The sequence below is a fragment of the Sceloporus occidentalis genome, unplaced genomic scaffold (genome assembly GCF_023333645.1).
Source record: "Sceloporus occidentalis isolate IW3139 unplaced genomic scaffold, rSceOcc1.0.p SCAF_41, whole genome shotgun sequence".
In the NCBI taxonomy this organism is placed as follows: domain Eukaryota; kingdom Metazoa; phylum Chordata; class Lepidosauria; order Squamata; family Phrynosomatidae; genus Sceloporus; species Sceloporus occidentalis.
The window spans coordinates 710,270-732,390 of NW_028317021.1; the positions used below are offsets into that span (position 1 = coordinate 710,270).

The 22,121-nt window shown below is 44.8% G+C and overlaps 1 protein-coding gene across 12 annotated transcripts in view; it reads left to right on the forward strand.

Moving 5' to 3' along the window:
• EP400 (E1A binding protein p400) overlaps window positions 1–22,121 on the forward strand; it is a 161,254-nt gene that overhangs the window by 9,669 nt on the left and 129,464 nt on the right. For 11 of the 12 annotated variants that reach the window (XM_089489865.1, XM_089489873.1, XM_089489866.1 and 8 more), the window contains 3 exons: window positions 7,807–7,894; window positions 8,231–8,338; window positions 8,997–9,382. In XM_089489865.1, coding sequence (XP_089345991.1) covers window positions 7,807–7,894; window positions 8,231–8,338; window positions 8,997–9,382 — 582 coding nt within the window. The remainder of the gene's footprint in view (window positions 1–7,806; window positions 7,895–8,230; window positions 8,339–8,996; window positions 9,383–22,121) is intronic. The other variant, XM_089489871.1, reaches the window with a different exon arrangement.

Genomic DNA, 22,121 nt, shown 5'->3' on the forward strand with positions numbered 1-22,121 from the left:
GAGCGAGGATAATTGGCGAATCTCTTCCAGCAGGTCATTCCAGGTTTTTGGAGCGGTGACAGAGAAGGACCTCCGGAAGTCAGCGCCAGTCTGGTCTTTCTAGATTGTAAGAGGTTTTTCCCAGAGGATCGGACTGTGCGGGAAGGATTGTATGGGAAGAAGCGTTCCTTCAAGTAGACTGGACCCAGGCCATGTAGGGCTTTATAGTTTTATTTCTATTTTCCCGCCCCTCCCAACAAATCGATGCGGGATTACAACAGTATTTCAATAACAAAATATCTAAAATTACAGTTTAAAAACAATTTAAAACCATGTTATATCAAAGTATGACAGTACAATATTAAAACCACAATACATCCTGCGGTAAAGTTATCTTAATTTCCTGAGGTGAAGTTTTCTTCAGATCTTATAAAAGATCAGGGGGGTATGCTTGCCGGAAGAGATGTGTTTTTAGTGCCTTCTTAAAGGCATCTAAGGTTGGAATCAGTCTGATCTCTTCCGGAAGATTGTTCCAAAGCGTGGGAGTCATAGCTTTGTATGCTCTTTGGGAATTAGTTACTAGTCTGACTTTTGTATGAACTAGTAGATTCTTCCCAGTTGTTCTGAGAGTGCGAGGCAGATGTACTGGGAGAGGCGTTCCCTCAGGTAACTCGGGCCCAAGCCATATAGGGCTTTAAAGGTGATAACAAACAATTTGTACTGCGCCCAGAAGCTAATTGGTAGCCAGTGTAGAGATTTTAATACAGGTGTTATGTGCTCTGACCTTGAGGTTCCAGCAACCAATCTGGGTGCTGCGTTTTGGACTAGTTGGAGCTTCCGAACTTGGTACAAAGGTAGCCCCCATGTAGAGCGCGTTGCAGAAGTCTAAACGAAACTGTACCACAGTTTCAAGGTCCTTTCGGTCCAGGTAGGGGTGCAGTTGGTGTATCATCCAAAGCTGGTACCAAGCACTCCTGGCCATCGCATCTACTTGAGATGATAATTGTAGAGATGAATCCAGGAGTACTCCCAAACTGCAAACTTTGTCCTTTAGGGGAAATGTGACCCTATCCAAGACTGGATGGCAGATTTCCCTGCCTGGGCTTGGGGTACCTATCACGAGTACCTCTGTTTTCTCTGGATTCAATCTGAGTTTGTTTTCCCTCATCCAGCCCATTACTGACTCAAGGCTGGCGTCCAGAGGAGAGATGCCATCCTTAGTCACTGTGTCAATCGGAGACATGGAGAGATAGATCTGGGTGTCATCAGTGTACTGATAACACCGCACCCCATGTCTCAGGATGATCTCACCCTGTTGTTAAATGTTAAACAGCATGGGGGACAGAATGGTGCCCTGAGGGATGCCAGATGTCAGTTCTCTTTTGCAAGAGCAGCTGTTCCCTAGCCTCACCATCTGGAATCTACCCAAGAGGTAGGAGTGGAACCACTGGAGCACAGTGCCCCCGATACTTAACTCTCTCAGGCGTTCCAGAAGGATACCATGGTCTATGGTATCGAAGGCCGCTGAGATGTCCAAGAGCACCAACAGGGTCATCAACTAAGGTGACCATGATTTAAGAATACAACAGTAAAATGCAGCCTGAGGAATGTTATTCAATACCTTGCAGCATTATCATTCTGGGATGCAATTACAGCATTCCTGATAATGGTTGTTTATGAGCTCAGTAACAGTGTCTCAGGGATCACATATTGTCCCCATCTGTACTAAATTTCTAAAAGGTATACAAACAACCCCAAAAAGTTATTGCAGTATGCAAATTAGCTTACCTGCTTGTCCATGCCTGTCCTTGTCACTGGTCCCTAGGTGAGGAGAAATGAGACTCCCAAGGTTTGTATGTTTCCGTACTATGTTGATTAGGACAGTTCCTAAAATTTTCTTTGCAGCATGAGGTGTGTGTCTATAGGTTCTTTAAGAACGAATATATTTGTAGCAAATATTTGGGCCTTTTAGGTTTAGGGAGAAATGATTAAGGATCAGCACAATAGAAATTTATGGAATGATAAGGTGGAAAAAGTAGATGGAGAGAGAATTTTTCTCCTCCTTTCCTAATATTTGGACCAGTAGCTTATGTGTGGTCCCAACTAAAGGAGAGCCATTGAATAACTTATCGTCAATCCATTTGTTTCAGTGGATATTCTTTAGTTGGGAACTAGGGTTCAATAGGATTCAGGCCTTAGTGATCAGGATGAAGCGTCTTGCACAACACATATTTATTTGTAGAATTCATTGCTGTGAAATGAGATCATGGGCTGTTCTATTCAGATATCTAGAAGTTGTAACAACACTTTATTCTAAAGCTGTTTGGTAGACATTGTTCAGCATGTGTTGGGCATGTACCTGCCAAACACTTCCCATGATGGTGAATTTAGGAATTTGTTGGGTGCATTCAGACGTTTATAGATAAATAAATCACTCTATAAGTTGGGCCAGCGTACCAACTTAACACACCTGGACCAATAATAATAATAATAATAATAATAATAATAATAATAATAATAATAATGTTTATTTATATTTCCCGCCTCTCTCAAGGATCGAGGCGGGATTACATCAATAAAATAACACAGTAATACAAATACAATTGATAAAACACTAATACTGAATTTACCACATTCCTATTAGTTCTCTAAAAAACAGTTCATCAGTAGCCAGTAATCACAGTCAAGAGTGGAACATCATCATAAGCATTTATATGGCATCTGATGGATAAGCCTGCCGGAAGAGATCCTTTTTGAGTGCCTTCTTAAAGACCTCTAAGGTATTGATGAGACGGATCTCTTCTGGTAGGCTATTCCATAATTTTGGAACTGCAGCTGTAAACGCCCTATGGGAAGTTGTCGTTAACCTAGTATTATGATGTTCCAATACGTACTTCCCTGATGATCTGAGAGTGTGGTACGGATTGTGTAGAGGGAGGCATTCCCTCAAGTAACTCAGGCCCGAGCCATGTAGGGCCTTAAAGGTAATAACCAACACCTTGTATTGCACCCGGAAGCTAATTGGCAGCCATTGAAGAGATTTTAACAGTGGTGTTATATGGTCAAACCTAGATGTGCCGGTGACCAATCTGGCTGCCGCATTTTGGACCAATTGAAGCTTCTGAACTTGGTACAAAGGGTAGCCCCAGGTAGAGCGCATTACAGAAATCTAAACGAGAGATTACCAGTGCAAGTACCACAACTTCAAGGTCCTTTCGGTCCAGGTAGGGACACAGTTGGCGTATCAACCGAAGCTGATAACCAAGCATTCCTGGCCATCGCATCAGTACAAGACTGTCTCACTGAGACCCATGAAGGTGCAGATCTGCTCACTAGGGCAGTCTACACATAGTTTTTTGTGCGTTTTTTGCTATGTATGGCCGTGTTCTGGAAGAATTAATTCCTAATGTTTCACCTTCATCTTCAGAGGGTGGTGGCATGGAAGTATATATACCTGTGGGACTTTTGTTTGGGAGGAAATGGTTTACATGTTCACGATGGAGTTAGTTTGTGTATTGTACTCTGTTGAATGGAACAGCCTGGAGGTGTGTTGTGGGGGGGGGGCGATATGCAAGGGGGATTTTTGTCTATTTAATTGGTAATCCATTATCTGCGGGGAAACCTTTTGAGCATGGGTGGTATTCATTTGCTTGTGTTGAGTCTTGATTTTGATGTTTTTCAGGACTGGTAGCCAAACTTTGTTTACTTTCAGCATTTCTTCTTTCCTTTTGAAGTTGTTTGATGTGGTTTCCCTGTTCACTGAAGTCCCCATAATGGACACTATCACACTCATCCAACATATTTTTCTCAAAGGCATCACAGCCTTGTTTGAACATTGCTTCATCACAACCTACTTCCAATGGGTCAATAAATTCTATGATCAGAAAAATGGGGGTAGCCATGGGAACCTCTGAGCCCCATGATAGCAAATTTTTACATGGCATCCTTCGAAAAGCAAGCCCTAGAAACAACACCAAAAAACCCCACTACATAGTTCCAATGTGTGGACAACATGTTCACCATTTGGAGCCATGGAAAAGATCTGATCAAATTCCTGAATCATCTGAACAACATCCACCTGGACATCCAATTCACTGTGGAAAAGGAAGGAGCATTACCATTCTTGAATATACTGGTTATCAGCAAACCGAACCAACGATTAGCTTTACTGTATACAGAAAACCTACACACACGGACAGATACTTACACAAAAATTCCAACCATCACCTGAGACAAAAAAGGAGCACAATAAAAATGCGGTGAATCTCGCTTCTTGGGAGATTAGTTGAAGCAGTTAAACTGGGGTCTACAGGCCAATGATTACGCCAGCTCAGACATCAGGAGAGCCACCAGACCCAGAAAAAATCATAGGAGTAAGGACAAACAACCTCCCAGAGGGAAGGTATTTTTACCATACATTAAAAGAGTCACAGACAGAATAGGGAAACTGAAGAGGAAACCAAACCTCCAAATGATCTATAGACCAACCAAAAAAAATCCAGCAAATACTGCACTCAGCGAAGGACAGGAGAGACCCTCTCATGGCTGCAAGGGTGTATCGCATACTGTGCAGCTGTAGACAAGTCTATATAGGGACCACCAAACCAAGTGTTCAAACGCAAATCAAAGAACATAAGAGACACTGTAGACTGGGCCAGCCAGAAAAATCAGCAGTAGCAAAACACATTATAAACCAACCAGGGCACAGAATGCTGTTTGAAAACATCAAAATTCGGGACTATGCCAACAGCTACCAGGTCAAAATGTATAGGGAGGCCATTGAAATGCACAAACACCTGAACAACTTCAGCAGGAAAGAAGAAACACTGAAAGTAAACAAAGGTCCAAAACACACAGCAGAAATAATCCAGTTTGAAATGGTTTTAGCTGCCCTGGCTCAGTGCTAGGGAATCCTGGGAATTGTAGTTTATTGTGGCATCAGAGCTCTCTGACAGAAGACTAAAGGTTTCACAGAACTACAGTGCCCAGAATTTTCTAGCATTTAGCTAGGGCAGTTAAAGTGATCTCAAACTGGATTATTTCTGTAGTGTGTTTTGGACCAAAGTTTAGCTACCATTCCTGAAAAACACCAAAATCAAGACAAGCAAATGAACACCACTCAGGCGCAAGAGGTTTCCCCGCAGACAATGGATTACTAATTAATTAGACACAGATTCCCTTGCATATCCCCCTATGACACACCTCCAGGCTGTGCCATTCAGCACAGTACAACACACAAACTAATTATACCATGAACATGTAAAAAACCACTTCCTCCCAAACCAGGGTCCCAAAGGTATATATACTCAAAACACTTCCATACCACCACCCTCTGAAGATCCAGCCACAGATGCAGGTGAAACGTCAGGAATTAATTCTTCTGGAACATGGCCACATAGCCCAAAAAACCCACAGAAAACTATGGTTGCCAGCTGTGAAAGCCTTTGACTTCACAGTGGAGTCTAGACAGCCTGCGTCCCCACCCCTGGCAGTTCCAAACAGTTCTCCTTCTGCCAGATACTGATTTAAGTCCCATTTTTGGGAACAAGGATTACAAATCCAAGAAACAAAAGCCATACTTCAGGTTCAGATACATATAAAAGAGTATAGGTCGGATGAGATCCTATATGACATAGTAGCAATTTTTAAAAAATAGAAGGCCTTCTATGTCATAGCATCCTGTCCACAGAATGATCTCTCGTTGGAGGCTTACACGGCACCAGCATTACTATCTTTTGGGTATGCTGTAACTACCAGAGCCTTTAAGACCTTGCCAGTTGATTTGTTGGCTTGTTTCTGATTATGAGAACTATACTGGAATCAGTCTCATTGTTTAATTGTTGTTGTGTACTTTCAAGTCATTTCTGATGTATAGCATGGGGTTTTCTTGGCAAAATTTGTTCAGAGGTGGTTTGCCCTTGCCTTCTTCTGAGGCTGAGAAAGTGTGACTTGCCCATGGTCACCTAGTGGATTTCCATGACCAAATGAGGGTTTAAACTGTTGTCTCCAGACCCATAGTTCAGTGCTCAAACCCATACACCGTGAATACACATAGGTAAATAATTTTCCTTCCAATTTTTAAATCTTCCCCCTCTGATCTCCCTTATTTAGTTTTTATTTGTTTTTCTTTACTTTGGGAGTGGCTCTCTACCATACTTTTTAATTATGTGAAGAAACTGATGCCACAGTTTATTGTGACTAAGAGACAGAATCCAGGTTGTGGTGATGTAGACAGGAGCAAGCTTGAATCTGAGTGACTAGTACAGTGCGCCCGCACCATACGTGGCCTTGAGCATACGCGCTCAAGCCATGGGGCGCGCGGGGGGTGGAAGGGGCGGCGCGTCCCATTCAATTGAATGGGTGCGCGCGCCCGTTGCGCCCCGCATGCACCTGTGCTGCCGCACACGAGCCCCATTGTTTCCAATGGGGCTTGAGCATAGGCAGAATTCGCCTTACGCGGAGGGATCCGGAACGGATCCCCCGCGTAAGGCGAGGACGGACTGTACTTAATTACTAGGAGCAAGTCCACTCATGTCTATAAATACACACATTTCCTTTATCCTGTATCAGTCAGTGGCTATACCTGGTGATGTTGGTATCCTAGACTTGGCTTTCATTTCGAAGCTCAGCAGCTCTAAACCAGGTGTTACAAAGTGCTCAAATATGTAATATAAGCCCTTCCTCTGCATATTGCATTTCTCATAATAATGGACATGTTATAATTTGTTTAGTGAATTCCCCCTTCTGGTAAGAACTCAGGTAGCCCTCACACATGTAGCTTCTGCTACCAAAAAGTCTTTCAAGTTTCTACTTTTAATATCTAACTTGATGGTTATTCAGTTTTAGTCTTGTTTCTTATGTCCACTGGACATTGGGTGGTTGAATATATTGAAAACTAAAAAGTTACTGTATGCTGACAGCTGCAGAAAATGCACTAGGTTTTTGGTGGGAATAGTGTAATTTCTGAGCTCTTGATGCTTCCGTTTGTAATGCAATGTTAGGTCATGCAATCATAGAGTTGGAAGGGACCTCATGAGCCATCGAGTCTATTATTATTATTGTTATTAACCTTTATTTATAAAGCGCTGTAAAGTCTAATCCCCTGATCAGTTCAGGATCTCCAGCTGAAGCATCCCCAACAGGTAGCTGTCCAGCTTCTTTTTGAAGACATCCAGAGAAGGAGATCGCAACACCTTTCTAGGCAATTGCTTTCATTGCTGAACCAGTCTTGCTGTCAAAAAGTTCCTTCTCAGGTTCAATTAAAATCTATCCTCCTGTAACTCCAAACTATTAGACCTGAAGTTCTGTCTTCTGGGGCAGCAGCGAACAGGCCTGCAGCCTTCTCTTTCTGAGGGTTTAAAGAAATAATTCTCAAATGAGCCAGCTTGGCTAACCATTAGGAATTCAGGGAACTGAAGGACAAGAGGTCTGAAAGACCAAAGTTTGAGAATCATTGGTTTAAAAAGTGCAGTGATTCATTGCAGGGCCAGGCATATGATGCTTTAGTTTTAGAAAGGAAGTTCTTAATGTATATTTGCTTTACTAGACAAGAGCGATAAAAATGCAGTGTATATCTTTCTTCCTGTAAATCAAACATACCATTTAAAAATAGGTGCTCTTTATAAAATGGATGCAAAGTCATCTTGAAGGCAGTGGTAAACATATTGAGGAGTTATTTTACATTCCTTCATGTTCAAAATGGCCAGTAACTCTTAAACAGATTTTATTCATAATAGCTTATAAAATAATGCTGATAAGACTCGGTGGCTGCTGTAGAAAGCTGAGAATTTAGCTAAATTTTGACTGTTTTGTTTTGTTTTATAATAGCAGGTGCATTCAGGGACTCCAGTAACAGGAACAGTGAATACCATAGAAATTGAAGCTTTTAAGAGACAGCAAGCACTTACTTCAGCAGGTATGGTCCCTTTCAGTGTAACTTTGATGATCATTTTAAGCTTAACAAAAAGACCATATTTTGCCTAGTATTTACTTACATAAAATTTGTTTTCAGTTTGACCATGTTGCCAAAGTGTTTGGCCTTTTTTGTTTGTGAGAGTGTCATATACTTCTCTCTCAGCCAGTAGGGTGGCTTTCACAAAGCATCTTCTGCAGTGATGCTGTGTTTTCCCAGTAGATGTATTAATTAAGATACTAAAGCTAATCTTTGAACGCATGGGGCATTTTTGTAAACATTGTAAACTGAAACCCCCTCCACTGTATCCTGCCGTAAATGGAATTTGAATATCACCAGATTCGTCTAAGAGACCCCGAATTGAAGTGAGCCGTCATGGGATGGTTTTTCAGCATCCAGGTGTGGCTTCAGGAGTCCCTCTTCAACAGCTCATGCCAACAGCACAAGGTACTGTGTAACCACATGCCAGCCGCAGATTAATTTACCAAGGGGGTATGTCTGTGCTGGAAACAGAAACCTTGCAGAACTGAGCACTTCTGAGATCTCTGGTTCCATGTTATATTTCCCCCTTGTAAATTAATATTTGGTGTGAAATGCCTTGTTCATGTCAAAGGACCTGAGTGACAGGCTCCAGTGGTGCATGTGGGCATGGAAAACAGTCATACAAACTGATGCAAAATCTGTCTGTTGGGAGCCTGTCAGTTTGTAAAGGATGACTCATTAGTAGATAAGTATTTTTTTTTAAAAATTGCATATTAGTTCATACGTTTGTGCTGTGTTTTCCCTCCTGTAATTAACCATCAGCAATATATTAAAATTGTAAGACATGTGTAGATGATCATTTAGTGATATAATCTGTTTGTTCTGTGTGTGCTGACTTCTTGTTTTGTTTTTTTAAAAAAATCCATTTTTGTGGCATAGAAGGCTGGTGTTTGAATTTCTTGCTATGATTATCCCATGACATTTTTATTTAAGCTTAATATTGTGTTGCAAAGTAAGTAAAAAGTTAACTTTCCACTCCTTGATGTGCTCTGACATCACATGAATCCCAAAGCATGGAGTTTTTAAAAATCGACTTGTTCCCATTTTTATTCCTGCTTTGTAGGTGGAATGCCTCCCACCCCACAAGCAGTACAGCTCACAGGACAGAAGCAGAACCAGCAGCAGTATGATCCCTCAAAAGGGCCTCCAGTTCAAAATGCAGCAAGTCTACACACACCTCCACCTCAGTTGCCTGGAAGGCTGCAGCCGACCAACATTCCCATCACGTCTCTGCCAGCAGCACTGCAGCTCACACAACCACCACCACAGATCACAGATGCTCCAGTACAACCTCCAGTTCATGTGAAGGCCCAGTCTCATAGTGTTGCTGCTTCTGTACCACATGGCCAGGTACAAGTACCACTTCAGCCACAGGTTCAACCAGCGGCACACGTACAAAGCCAGCTAACAACACAGATATCCCAACCACAAGCTTCAGCACAGCAGCAGGTATTTGTGCACATGTGTGTAGACTTGGTGGAAAATTTGTTTTGAAGATTGGTGGTTCTGATAAACAACTGCTTCATTGGCGAGTTGTTTTAGATTATTTTAGTTCTGTAAGCATACAGAATAAATTTGATGTTTTGTATTTGAAATGTGCTCACATGTTAGCTGCCTCAAAAATACATAATAATAATAATAGGATTTATTTATATGCCGCCCAATCACTGGCAATCTGGGCAGTTTACAACAGAGGGGATAATACAAGGCAATAACTATAAACATGAATTAAAAAACAGTGAATGGGAGAGCAGCTGATCACTGAGCACATGCAATTAAAATGTATACAGAAATACTATGCAGTTCAGAAATAGTAATAGTAATAATTTTTATTAATTTCTTGCCTCTCCACAAGGCTTGAGATGCGGTACAGCATGTTAAAATACAAAACACAATAAAATGCAGAAATGCACAGTGCCGGAAAGCTGATTTCAGTAAACTTGGGGAAATACTGGGGATGATCCTGTGATCAGGAATAGTTCAAGAGGAGTTCAGGGTGGATGGGAATTTCTCAAAAGGGAGATACTGAAGGCACAGTTTCAAACACTTCCAATGAGGAGGAAAAAAGGCAGGAGTCACAAAGAAACCAGGATGAACGTCTGAAGAACTTTCAGCTCAGCAAAGATTTAAATGCGAAATTTATGTATAAGAAATGGGAAAAGGGGGAAATCACCAGAGGAATTCAAACAAATAGCTAGCATGTATAGGGGTAAAGTCAGGAAAGCTAAAGTGCAGAATGAGCGCAGGCTTGCTAGAGAGGTTAAGAAGAATAAAAAGGGCTTTTTGGGGAATGCCTGTAGTAAAAAGAAGGCGGAGGAAATAGTAGGGCCATTTTGTGTGGAGAAGATGGCAAAATGGTAACAGAGTACAGTGAAAAGGCAGAATTACTCAACACCTTCTGTGCCTCACTCTTTTCACAAAAAGAAAAGGGTACTCAACCTGAAGAAAGTGGAGCAAGAACACAACAGGGGAAATGCAGCCCAGAATAAGTAAAGATGTAGTAGTGTTAATCTAAATGAATTTAAATCTCCAGACCAGATGAACTACACCCAAGGGTATTAAAAGAACAGAAGTAATCTCAGAGCCATAGGCAATAATCTTTGAGATTTCAAGGAGAACAGGTGAAGTCCCAGCAGACTGGAGGAGGACAAATGTTGTCCCCATCTTCAAAAAAGGACAAGAAGAGGATCACAGCAATTACTGCCCAGTTAGCCTGACATCATTAGCAGGAAGGATTCTAGAGCAGATCATTAGACCATGAGTCTGTGAACATTTAGAAGAGAATGCCATAATCATCAAACTTAACATGGGTTTTTCAAGAACAAGTCATGCCAGACTAATCTCATACCTTTTTTTGATAAAATTACCAGTGTGGTAGATAAAGGCATTGCTGTGGATATAGTATATCTTGATTTCAGTAAGGCCTCTGACAAGGTCCCCAGTGATACTATAGCAAACATACTAGTAAAATATGGGCTAGACAATGCAACTGTTAGGTCAATTTGTAATTGATTAACCAGCTGAACTCCAAAGGTGCTTAGCAATGGCTCCTCCTCATCCTTGGAAGAAGTGACTAGTGGGGTGCCACATGGTTCTGTCCTGGGCTCAGTGCTATTCAACATCTTTATCAATGGCTTGGATGAAATAATAGAGGGCATGCTTATAAAAATTTGCATATGACACCAAATTAGAAGGCGTTAATACCCCAAAGGAGAGGATCAAAATTCAAAATGACCTTAAGCAGAGTCCGATGGTTGGATTGTAGGCACTTAAGCCCTAATGATTTGATAAAGTCCAGAAATATCAATCTGTTCTGCAGAGTATAAATCAGTATAGAATTTCTGAAATTCCTTCAGGTTTTCTCTCTCCTTAGTCTTGAGTGTGCCATCTACTTGGGAGATGCATGTAATTGGTCTTTCCTCTGTTTTCCTCTGTACCAGGCGAGCTAACTATTTTTAATTTTATTGTTAAATTCATAAAAGTGGGCCTTGGTAGATTGCAAGGCCCTATGATACATCCTCATATACAACTCCTCTAGCTCAGCCTTCTTATTTATTAAGAGTTTCATTGTATCATCATACTGAAAGTGTTTATGCTGATCAGTTAAAATTGTTATATCCACTAGAAGGACCTTTCTTTTGACATCTTGTTTTTTTTACGTTTAGCCCCTTCTTGAATAAATAAGCCTCTCAGTACCACCTTCAGGGTATCCCATAAAAGGATCTCCTGCATTCCTACTTGCCTGTTTTCTCTAAAAAAAATTAATCGCAGATTGAATAGAAGCTTTAAACTGGTCATCCAGTAACAATTGAGAGTTAAACCGCCAGATCCTACAAGGCAGAAAGTCCGAATGAGTTTGCCAATCTAGGATCAAGGGAGTATGATCAGACTAGATAATTGGGGTTATGAAAACATCTCTAATGTGAGGTATTAGTGATCTAATAACAAAAAATGATCTGTCCTAGAGTAAGATCTATGTCTCCAAGAGTAAAAAATATAATCCCTTTCCAGGGGGTGGAGGGTCCTCCATGGGTCAACCAGTCCTGCCTGAAGGATATCTTTTGGAATCAGGGATGTGAGGGTCTAAGGCTGGAGTTGTAAGACCTATCCAATTGGGAGTTGAAAACCGTATTTGAATCTCCTACAACAATTGCCTCTCCTTTAATTACCTCCTTCAGTAAAGAAATAAAGTTCTTAAGGAAAGCCCCCTGTTTCTTATTAGGAGCATAATAGTTACCCAGAGTCACCTCACGACCCTGCGGAGTCCCTTGAAGAATTATAAACCTACCCTTGGGAGCTTGTTCAATCACATGAAGTTGTGCTGTAACTCCTTTTGCCAAAATGATTGCCACCTCCCTGGCATTTCCCAATCCTCCAGCCACATATTGTAGACCAAACTGGGAGGGTGCGAAAACTGGACATGATGACTTATTATGGGTCTCCTGAAGGAAGATAACCGAGGGGTGGAGGGGACAAATTTGATTCAATATTTTTGCCCTTTTAAGGCTGAGCCCAAACCTTTTACATTAAATGAAAGGAATCTAATACACTGGTACCCCGGGTTACGAAATTAATTCGTTCCGCTATTCCTTTCGTAAGCCGAAAATTTCGTAACCCGAAGCGCTTTTCCCATTGAAAATAACTAATGCGTTCCATGACCTCAGACTGAACCTGCAAGTCAAAACAAAGTCACAATAGAGGCCTATTAAGCTAAGTACCCTACAATACAATGTAATACAAAGTTGCCTGAGGCACTAAAGAGCTTAACAATGACTGGCAGGTCCATTCTAAACTTTCTAAGGATCTTAACAATGACTGACAGGTCCATTCTAAACTTTCTAATGATCTTAACAATGACTGACAGGTCCATTCTAAACTTTCTAAAGGATAAAGAAAAAAAGTTTTTTTCTCTCTTTGATGGTTCTGGCATCTCAGAGTCAGGCAGGAGGAGGAGGATGAGCTCTCAAATCATCACACCCATGACCAAAGCACCCCAAATCTAAAAAAGCAACCCCATGGTCACACTCTCTGGCCCAAACGTGCAAAAGTCCCACCCCACACTCTCAAATCATCACAGTCATGGCCAAAGCACACAAGAACTCAAGCCCATAGGCCAGAAACCCAAAATCTGAAAATGCCACCCCAAAGTCACACTCTCTGGCCCACATCAAATCAAGGCCAAACATGCAAACCTCACATCTCACACTTTGAAAACATCACAGCCATGACCATGCCACCCCAGAACCCAAACTCAAAGGCCAGAAACCCCAAATCTGAACATGCCACCCCAAGGTCACACTCTCTGGCCCACATCAAATCAAGGCCAAACACATCTCACACTTTGAAAACATCACAGCCATGACCATGCCACCCCAGAACCCAAACTCAAAGGCCAGAAACCCCAAATCTGAACATGCCACCCCAAGGTCACACTCTCTGGCCCACATCAAATCAAGGCCAAACACATCTCACACTTTGAAAACATCACAGCCATGACCAAGCCACCCCAGAACCCAAACTCAAAGGCCAGAAACCCCAAATCTGAACATGCCACCCCAAGGTCACACTCTCTGGCCCACATCAAATCAAGGCCAAACATGCAAACCTCACATCTCACACTTTGAAAACATCACAGCCATGACCATGCCACCCCAGAACCCAAACTCAAAGGCCAGAAACCCCAAATCTGAACATGCCACCCCAAGGTCACACTCTCTGGCCCACATCAAATCAAGGCCAAACACATCTCACACTTTGAAAACATCACAGCCATGACCATGCCACCCCAGAACCCAAACTCAAAGGCCAGAAACCCCAAATCTGAACATGCCACCCCAAGGTCACACTCTCTGGCCCACATCAAATCAAGGCCAAACATGCAAACCTCACATCTCACACTTTGAAAACATCACAGCCATGACCATGCCACCCCAGAACCCAAACTCAAAGGCCAGAAACCCCAAATCTGAACATGCCACCCCAAGGTCACACTCTCTGGCCCACATCAAATCAAGGCCAAACACATCTCACACTTTGAAAACATCACAGCCATGACCATGCCACCCCAGAACCCAAACTCAAAGGCCAGAAACCCCAAATCTGAACATGCCACCCCAAGGTCACACTCTCTGGCCCACATCAAATCAAGGCCAAACACATCTCACACTTTGAAAACATCACAGCCATGACCATGCCACCCCAGAACCCAAACTCAAAGGCCAGAAACCCCAAATCTGAACATGCCACCCCAAGGTCACACTCTCTGGCCCACATCAAATCAAGGCCAAACACATCTCACACTTTGAAAACATCACAGCCATGACCATGCCACCCCAGAACCCAAACTCAAAGGCCAGAAACCCCAAATCTGAACATGCCACCCCAAGGTCACACTCTCTGGCCCACATCAAATCAAGGCCAAACACATCTCACACTTTGAAAACATCACAGCCATGACCATGCCACCCCAGAACCCAAACTCAAAGGCCAGAAACCCCAAATCTGAACATGCCACCCCAAGGTCACACTCTCTGGCCCACATCAAATCAAGGCCAAACATGCAAACCTCACATCTCACACTTTGAAACATCACAGCCATGACCAAGCCACCCCAGAACCCAAACTCAAAGGCCAGAAACCCCAAATCTGAACATGCCACCCCAAGGTCACACTCTCTGGCCCACATCAAATCAAGGCCAAACACATCTCACACTTTGAAAACATCACAGCCATGACCAAGCCACCCCAGAACCCAAACTCAAAGGCCAGAAACCCCAAATCTGAACATGCCACCCCAAGGTCACACTCTCTGGCCCACATCAAATCAAGGCCAAACATGCAAACCTCACATCTCACACTTTGAAACATCACAGCCATGACCAAGCCACCCCAGAACCCAAACTCAAAGGCCAGAAACCCCAAATCTGAACATGCCACCCCAAGGTCACACTCTCTGGCCCACATCAAATCAAGGCCAAACACATCTCACACTTTGAAAACATCACAGCCATGACCAAGCCACCCCAGAACCCAAACTCAAAGGCCAGAAACCCCAAATCTGAACATGCCACCCCAAGGTCACACTCTCTGGCCCACATCAAATCAAGGCCAAACATGCAAACCTCACATCTCACACTTTGAAAACATCACAGCCATGACCATGCCACCCCAGAACCCAAACTCAAAGGCCAGAAACCCCAAATCTGAACATGCCACCCCAAGGTCACACTCTCTGGCCCACATCAAATCAAGGCCAAACACATCTCACACTTTGAAAACATCACAGCCATGACCATGCCACCCCAGAACCCAAACTCAAAGGCCAGAAACCCCAAATCTGAACATGCCACCCCAAGGTCACACTCTCTGGCCCACATCAAATCAAGGCCAAACACATCTCACACTTTGAAAACATCACAGCCATGACCATGCCACCCCAGAACCCAAACTCAAAGGCCAGAAACCCCAAATCTGAACATGCCACCCCAAGGTCACACTCTCTGGCCCACATCAAATCAAGGCCAAACACATCTCACACTTTGAAAACATCACAGCCATGACCATGCCACCCCAGAACCCAAACTCAAAGGCCAGAAACCCCAAATCTGAACATGCCACCCCAAGGTCACACTCTCTGGCCCACATCAAATCAAGGCCAAACACATCTCACACTTTGAAAACATCACAGCCATGACCATGCCACCCCAGAACCCAAACTCAAAGGCCAGAAACCCCAAATCTGAACATGCCACCCCAAGGTCACACTCTCTGGCCCACATCAAATCAAGGCCAAACATGCAAACCTCACATCTCACACTTTGAAAACATCACAGCCATGACCATGCCACCCCAGAACCCAAACTCAAAGGCCAGAAACCCCAAATCTGAACATGCCACCCCAAGGTCAGGCCCATTCTAAAGGATAAAGGAAAAAAAGTGTTTTTCTTATCTTTGCTGGTCTTGGCATCAGAGTGAGGCAGGAGAAGGAGGAGGAGGAGCTCTCAAATCATCATAGCCATGACCAAAGCAACCCCAAATCTAAAAAAGCAACCCCATGGTCACACTCTCTGGCCCACATCAAATCAAGGCCAAACACATCTCACACTTTGAAAACATCACAGCCATGACCATACAGTACAAAAGTGTTTTTCTTATCTTTGCTGGTCTTGGCATCTGGTCCTGGCATCTCGGAGTGAGGCAGGAGGAGGAGGAGGAGGAGAGGGGCAGCCCAAAAAGCCAAATTTAAACCAATTCAAGCAATTTAACCACTTCAGCCAATTCAAGCAATTTAACCACTTCAGCCAATTTAGCCAATTCAAGCAATTTAACCAATTCAGCCAATTTAGCCAATGCCACCAATTTAACAAAGTTAACCATTTTTTAAAAAAGAATTTGGTGTTTTTTTTAAGGGTCACCTTTTTTTTAAGGGTCACCTTTTGCCTTCTTGGAAGACGGTTCTCCCGCTCTAGGGAAGAACTGGTCCAAGGATGTCTGCTTTTGCCGGCCCTTAAGCAGGTTCTTAAAATGGCTAAGGCAGACATTATCAAAATGGGCAATGGCATGGCTGGTGAGCACCTGCTCAGGGTGGTGCTTCTCCACAAAGGAAGCCACATTGTGGAATTGCCTCAGAATGTCTTTAATGTCTGCCGTTGGCAAAGATGCCCCCGCAGCCTCCTCCTGCTGGCCCCTGTCGAAGTGGAGCACGTCCTCGTCCACGGCCGAGTGTTGCATCGCCGCCAAGGCCTTCAGGTCCTCTGTTGTCAGGTCCTCGTTGTGCTCCTCGAGGAGTTCCTCCACGTCCTCGTTGTCCACGTCGAGTCCCAGGGACCTCGCGATGGAGACGATCTCGTGCACCTCTTCCTCTTCACCTGGCTCAGCACCCTCGGACTGTGACCCTTCCAAGGAAGAAGCATCAGGCCACAGCTTCCTCCATGCAGCAATCAGGTTGCGCCTGGTGATCGCCTGCCAGGCCAAGTCCACCATCTTTATGCACACCACGATGTCAAAATGCTGCTTCCAGAACTCACGAAGGGTCAGCTGTGTGCTCTCGGTCACATCGAAGCAACGCTTGAAGAGGTGCTTGGTGTACAGCTTCTTGAAGTTGGCGATCACCTGCTGGTCCATGGGTTGCAAGAGGGAGGTCGTGTTGGGTGGCAGAAACTGGACCTTGATGAAGGAGAACTCCGCGAGGATGTCCTTCTCCAGGCCATGCGGGTGCGCAGGAGCATTGTCCAAGAGGAGGAGGCACTTCAGGGGCAAATCTTCTTCCTCCAGGTACCGCTTCACTGTCGGGGCGAAGACACTGTTGATCCACTCGACGAAAAGGAGGCGTGTCACCCATGCGCGGCCATTGGAGCGCCACATCACTGGCAACCTGTCCTTCTGGATGTTGTGTGCCTTGAACGCCCTGGGATTCTCGGAGTGGTACACCAACAGGGGCTTGACCTTACAGTCCCCGCTGGCATTGGCACACAACGCAAGTGTGAAGCGGTCCTTCATTGGCTTGTGGCCTGGCTGTCTCCTCTCCTCCTGGGTGATGTAGGTGCGGCGAGGCATCTTCTTCCAGAAGAGGCCCGTCTCGTCGCAGTTGAAGACTTGCTGCGGGACGTAGCCTTCCTCCTCCACCATGGCCTTGAACGCGACGACGAATGCTTCAGCGGCCTGGTGGTCTGCGCTGGACGCCTCGCCGTGACGGACGACAGAGTGGATCCCGGTCCTCCTCTTGAACCTGTCGAACCAGCCACGTGATGCTTTGAAGTCCGGGGTGGCTGGCTCCTCCTGCGAAGAAGTTCCTTCGCCTGCCTCCTTGCTGGCCAGGTCTTCGTAGATGGCGGTGGCCTTCTCGCAGATGACCGAGGTGGTCACAGTGTCCCCGACTCGCTCCTTTTCCTTGATCCAGAGGAGAAGCAGGCGCTCCATCTCCTCATGCTTCGGTGTCCTCTGCTTGGCGATGGTCGTCACGCCTTTCGCTGGAGCCACAACAGCTCTGATGGCCTCCTTCTGCTTGAGGACAGTGCCAATCGTCGATGGGTTGCGTCCATACTCCTTGGCAATGTCCACCAAGCGCACGCCCCTCTCGTGCTTGGCAATGATGTCCTTCTTGTCCTCCAAGGACAAGGGAGCCCTCTTCTTCTTCTCACCGCTTGGCTTGGGAGCCATAGCTCAAGCCTAAAAAGGACAAAAGGCACAGGCAATGAGCAAAAGCCACAATTGGAAACCACCCCCACCCCCATGGTCACACTCTCTGGCCCAAACTTGCAAAAGTCCCACCCCACACTCTCAAATCATCACAGGCATGGCCAAAGCACACAAGAACACAAGCCCATAAGGCCAAAACCCCCAAATCAGAAAATGCCACCCTATGGTGAGAGTCTCTGGCCACATGTGACCATAGCCAAAGTGTTAAAAGTCTCACACCACACTTTGAAAACAGCACAGCCATGAAGAAATCAAAGCAGCAAATGAAGCCCATCATCCACACATCAGAGCATGCCACACTAACAGCAAGAAACCCCCAAAAAAGCAACCCAGCAGCTCTAACCCATCATCCACACATCAGAGCATGCCACACTAACAGCAAGAAACCCCCAAAAAAGCAACCCAGCAGCTCTAACCCATCATCCACACATCAGAGCATGCCACACTAACAGCAAGAAACCCCAAAAAAAGCAACCCAGCAGCTCTAGCCCATCATCCACACATCAGAGCATGTTACCCAAACAGCAAAAAACCCCCAAAAATGCAACCCAGCAGCTCTAACCCATCATCCACACATCAGAGCATGCCACACTAACAGCAAGAAACCCCAAAAAAAGCAACCCAGCAGCTCTAGCCCATCATCCACACATCAGAGCAGGTTACCCAAACAGCAAGAAACCCCCAAAAAAGCAACCCAGCAGCTCTAACCCATCATCCACACATCAGAGCATGTTACCCAAACAGCAAGAAACCCCAAAAAAGCAACCCAGCAGCTCTAGCCCATCATCCACACATCAGAGCAGGTTACCCAAACAGCAAGAAACCCCCAAAAAAGCAACCCAGCAGCTCTAGCCCATCATCCACACATCAGAGCAGGTTACCCAAACAGCAAGAAACCCCCAAAAAAGCAACCCAGCAGCTCTAACCCATCATCCACACATCAGAGCATGCCACACTAACAGCAAGAAACCCCCAAAAAAGCAACCCAGCAGCTCTAACCCATCATCCACACATCAGAGCATGCCACACTAACAGCAAGAAACCCCCAAAAATGCAACCCAGCAGCTCTAACCCATCATCCACACATCAGAGCATGCCACACTAACAGCAAGAAACCCCAAAAAAAGCAACCCAGCAGCTCTAGCCCATCATCCACACATCAGAGCATGTTACCCAAACAGCAAGAAACCCCAAAAAAAGCAACCCAGCAGCTCTAGCCCATCATCCACACATCAGAGCATGTTACCCAAACAGCAAAAAACCCCCAAAAATGCAACCCAGCAGCTCTAACCCATCATCCACACATCAGAGCATGTTACCCAAACAGCAAAAAACCCCCAAAAATGCAACCCAGCAGCTCTAGCCCATCATCCACACATCAGAGCATGTTACCCAAACAGCAAGAAACCCCAAAAAAAGCAACCCAGCAGCTCTAGCCCATCATCCACACATCAGAGCATGTTACCCAAACAGCAAAAAACCCCCAAAAATGCAACCCAGCAGCTCTAACCCATCATCCACACATCAGAGCATGCCACACTAACAGCAAGAAACCCCAAAAAAGCAACCCAGCAGCTCTAGCCCATCATCCACACATCAGAGCATGTTACCCAAACAGCAAGAAACCCCAAAAAAAGCAACCCAGCAGCTCTAACCCATCATCCACACATCAGAGCATGTTACCCAAACAGCAAGAAACCCCCAAAAAAGCAACCCAGCAGCTCTAGCCCATCATCCACACATCAGAGCAGGTTACCCAAACAGCAAGAAACCCCCAAAAAAGCAACCCAGCAGCTCTAGCCCATCATCCACACATCAGAGCATGTTACCCAAACAGCAAAAAACCCCCAAAAATGCAACCCAGCAGCTCTAACCCATCATCCACACATCAGAGCATGCCACACTAACAGCAAGAAACCCCAAAAAAAGCAACCCAGCAGCTCTAGCCCATCATCCACACATCAGAGCATGTTACCCAAACAGCAAGAAACCCCAAAAAAAGCAACCCAGCAGCTCTAACCCATCATCCACACATCAGAGCATGTTACCCAAACAGCAAGAAACCCCCAAAAAAGCAACCCAGCAGCTCTAGCCCATCATCCACACATCAGAGCAGGTTACCCAAACAGCAAGAAACCCCCAAAAAAGCAACCCAGCAGCTCTAACCCATCATCCACACATCAGAGCATGTTACCCAAACAGCAAGAAACCCCAAAAAAGCAACCCAGCAGCTCTAGCCCATCATCCACACATCAGAGCAGGTTACCCAAACAGCAAGAAACCCCAAAAAAAGCAACCCAGCAGCTCTAGCCCATCATCCACACATCAGAGCATGTTACCCAAACAGCAAAAAACCCCCAAAAATGCAACCCAGCAGCTCTAGCCCATCATCCACACATCAGAGCATGTTACCCAAACAGCAAGAAACCCCAAAAAAAGCAACCCAGCAGCTCTAGCCCATCATCCACACATCAGAGCATGTTACCCAAACAGCAAAAAACCCCCAAAAATGCAACCCAGCAGCTCTAGCCCATCATCCACACATCAGAGCATGTTACCCAAACAGCAAGAAACCCCAAAAAAAGCAACCCAGCAGCTCTAGCCCATCATCCACACATCAGAGCATGTTACCCAAACAGCAAGAAACCCCAAAAAAAGCAACCCAGCAGCTCTAGCCCATCATCCACACATCAGAGCATGTTACCCAAACAGCAAGAAACCCCAAAAAAAGCAACCCAGCAGCTCTAGCCCATCATCCACACATCAGAGCATGTTACCCAAACAGCAAGAAACCCCAAAAAAAGCAACCCAGCAGCTCTAACCCATCATCCACACATCAGAGCATGTTACCCAAACAGCAAAAAACCCCCAAAAATGCAACCCAGCAGCTCTAGCCCATCATCCACAAATCTGAACATGCCAGTAGCAAAACCCACAATCCACACTTTGAAAACACCAAAAAAATAAAAATAAAAAAAATAAAAATTAAAAAAAAATTAAAAAAAAATTAAAAAAAATTAAAAAAAATTAACAGCACCCCAGCACCCCAGAGCAAAAGCATGGTCACACTGTCTCAGCCCAACCCACCCCACAAGAAGAAGGTAAAAATTCATCAACCTACCGGTAGAGAAATTCCCGATGCCGGTCTTGATCCGAAGATACACCTGGCAAAGGCAGCAAAAGTCCAAAGCCAGGAAAAGTCCGAACCGCAAGTGAACCCAAGAGTCAGAGCTCAAATATCAACTCTTCCTCACACAGTCCACAGGGCCAGACAAAGGAGCCGATCAATGGAAGCCGGCTTTTATTTCGCAAGGCAAGCCACCCCCCCCAATTTCGTTAGCCAATGCAATTGATTGGCTTGATTTCTCAAGCCAATCACTGCTGCTAACGAAATTCAAAAATCGCGCCTAACCCAGCCCCCTGGGTTAGCCGTTAGCCCTTTAAATCCTATCGCTGCAGTTTGCATTTTTTGAATTTCGCGCCGAAAAGGATTGCGTAACCCGAAGAATCTTTCGCAACCCGGGACAGCTTTTTCCAAGCCGCATTTTTCGTATCCCGAAAAATTCGTAACCCGGTTCTTTCGTATCCCGGGGTACCAGTGTATCACATGTGGGATAAAGGGGAGACATTGGAGAGGCCTGAGGGGGTCATCTCCCACACACCCCTGAGTTACAGCTGGTTGTAACTAATGTCTGAGTGTCCATTAAGATAGTAGGCACTGACCTACTGTCTCTGCTTTGTGTATATCTAAGTTCTCAACTCCCAACACTGTGGTCACATCCTCTGAGTCTCTGACTGGCTGTCTGTACAATTTTATAGTTGGATTCAGTGAGTTAGGATGCCTTCTTTTTTTGTTCTTTGGTGAAGCTGAACATTCAGAGGTTGCACAAGTCAATGGTACAGCTGGAGAACAGGTGGTAGGCAGTAGGGAGTTAATAGATATTGTTGCAGCTATTGTTGATTGTAATACTGTTTTGACTGCTTCTAATTT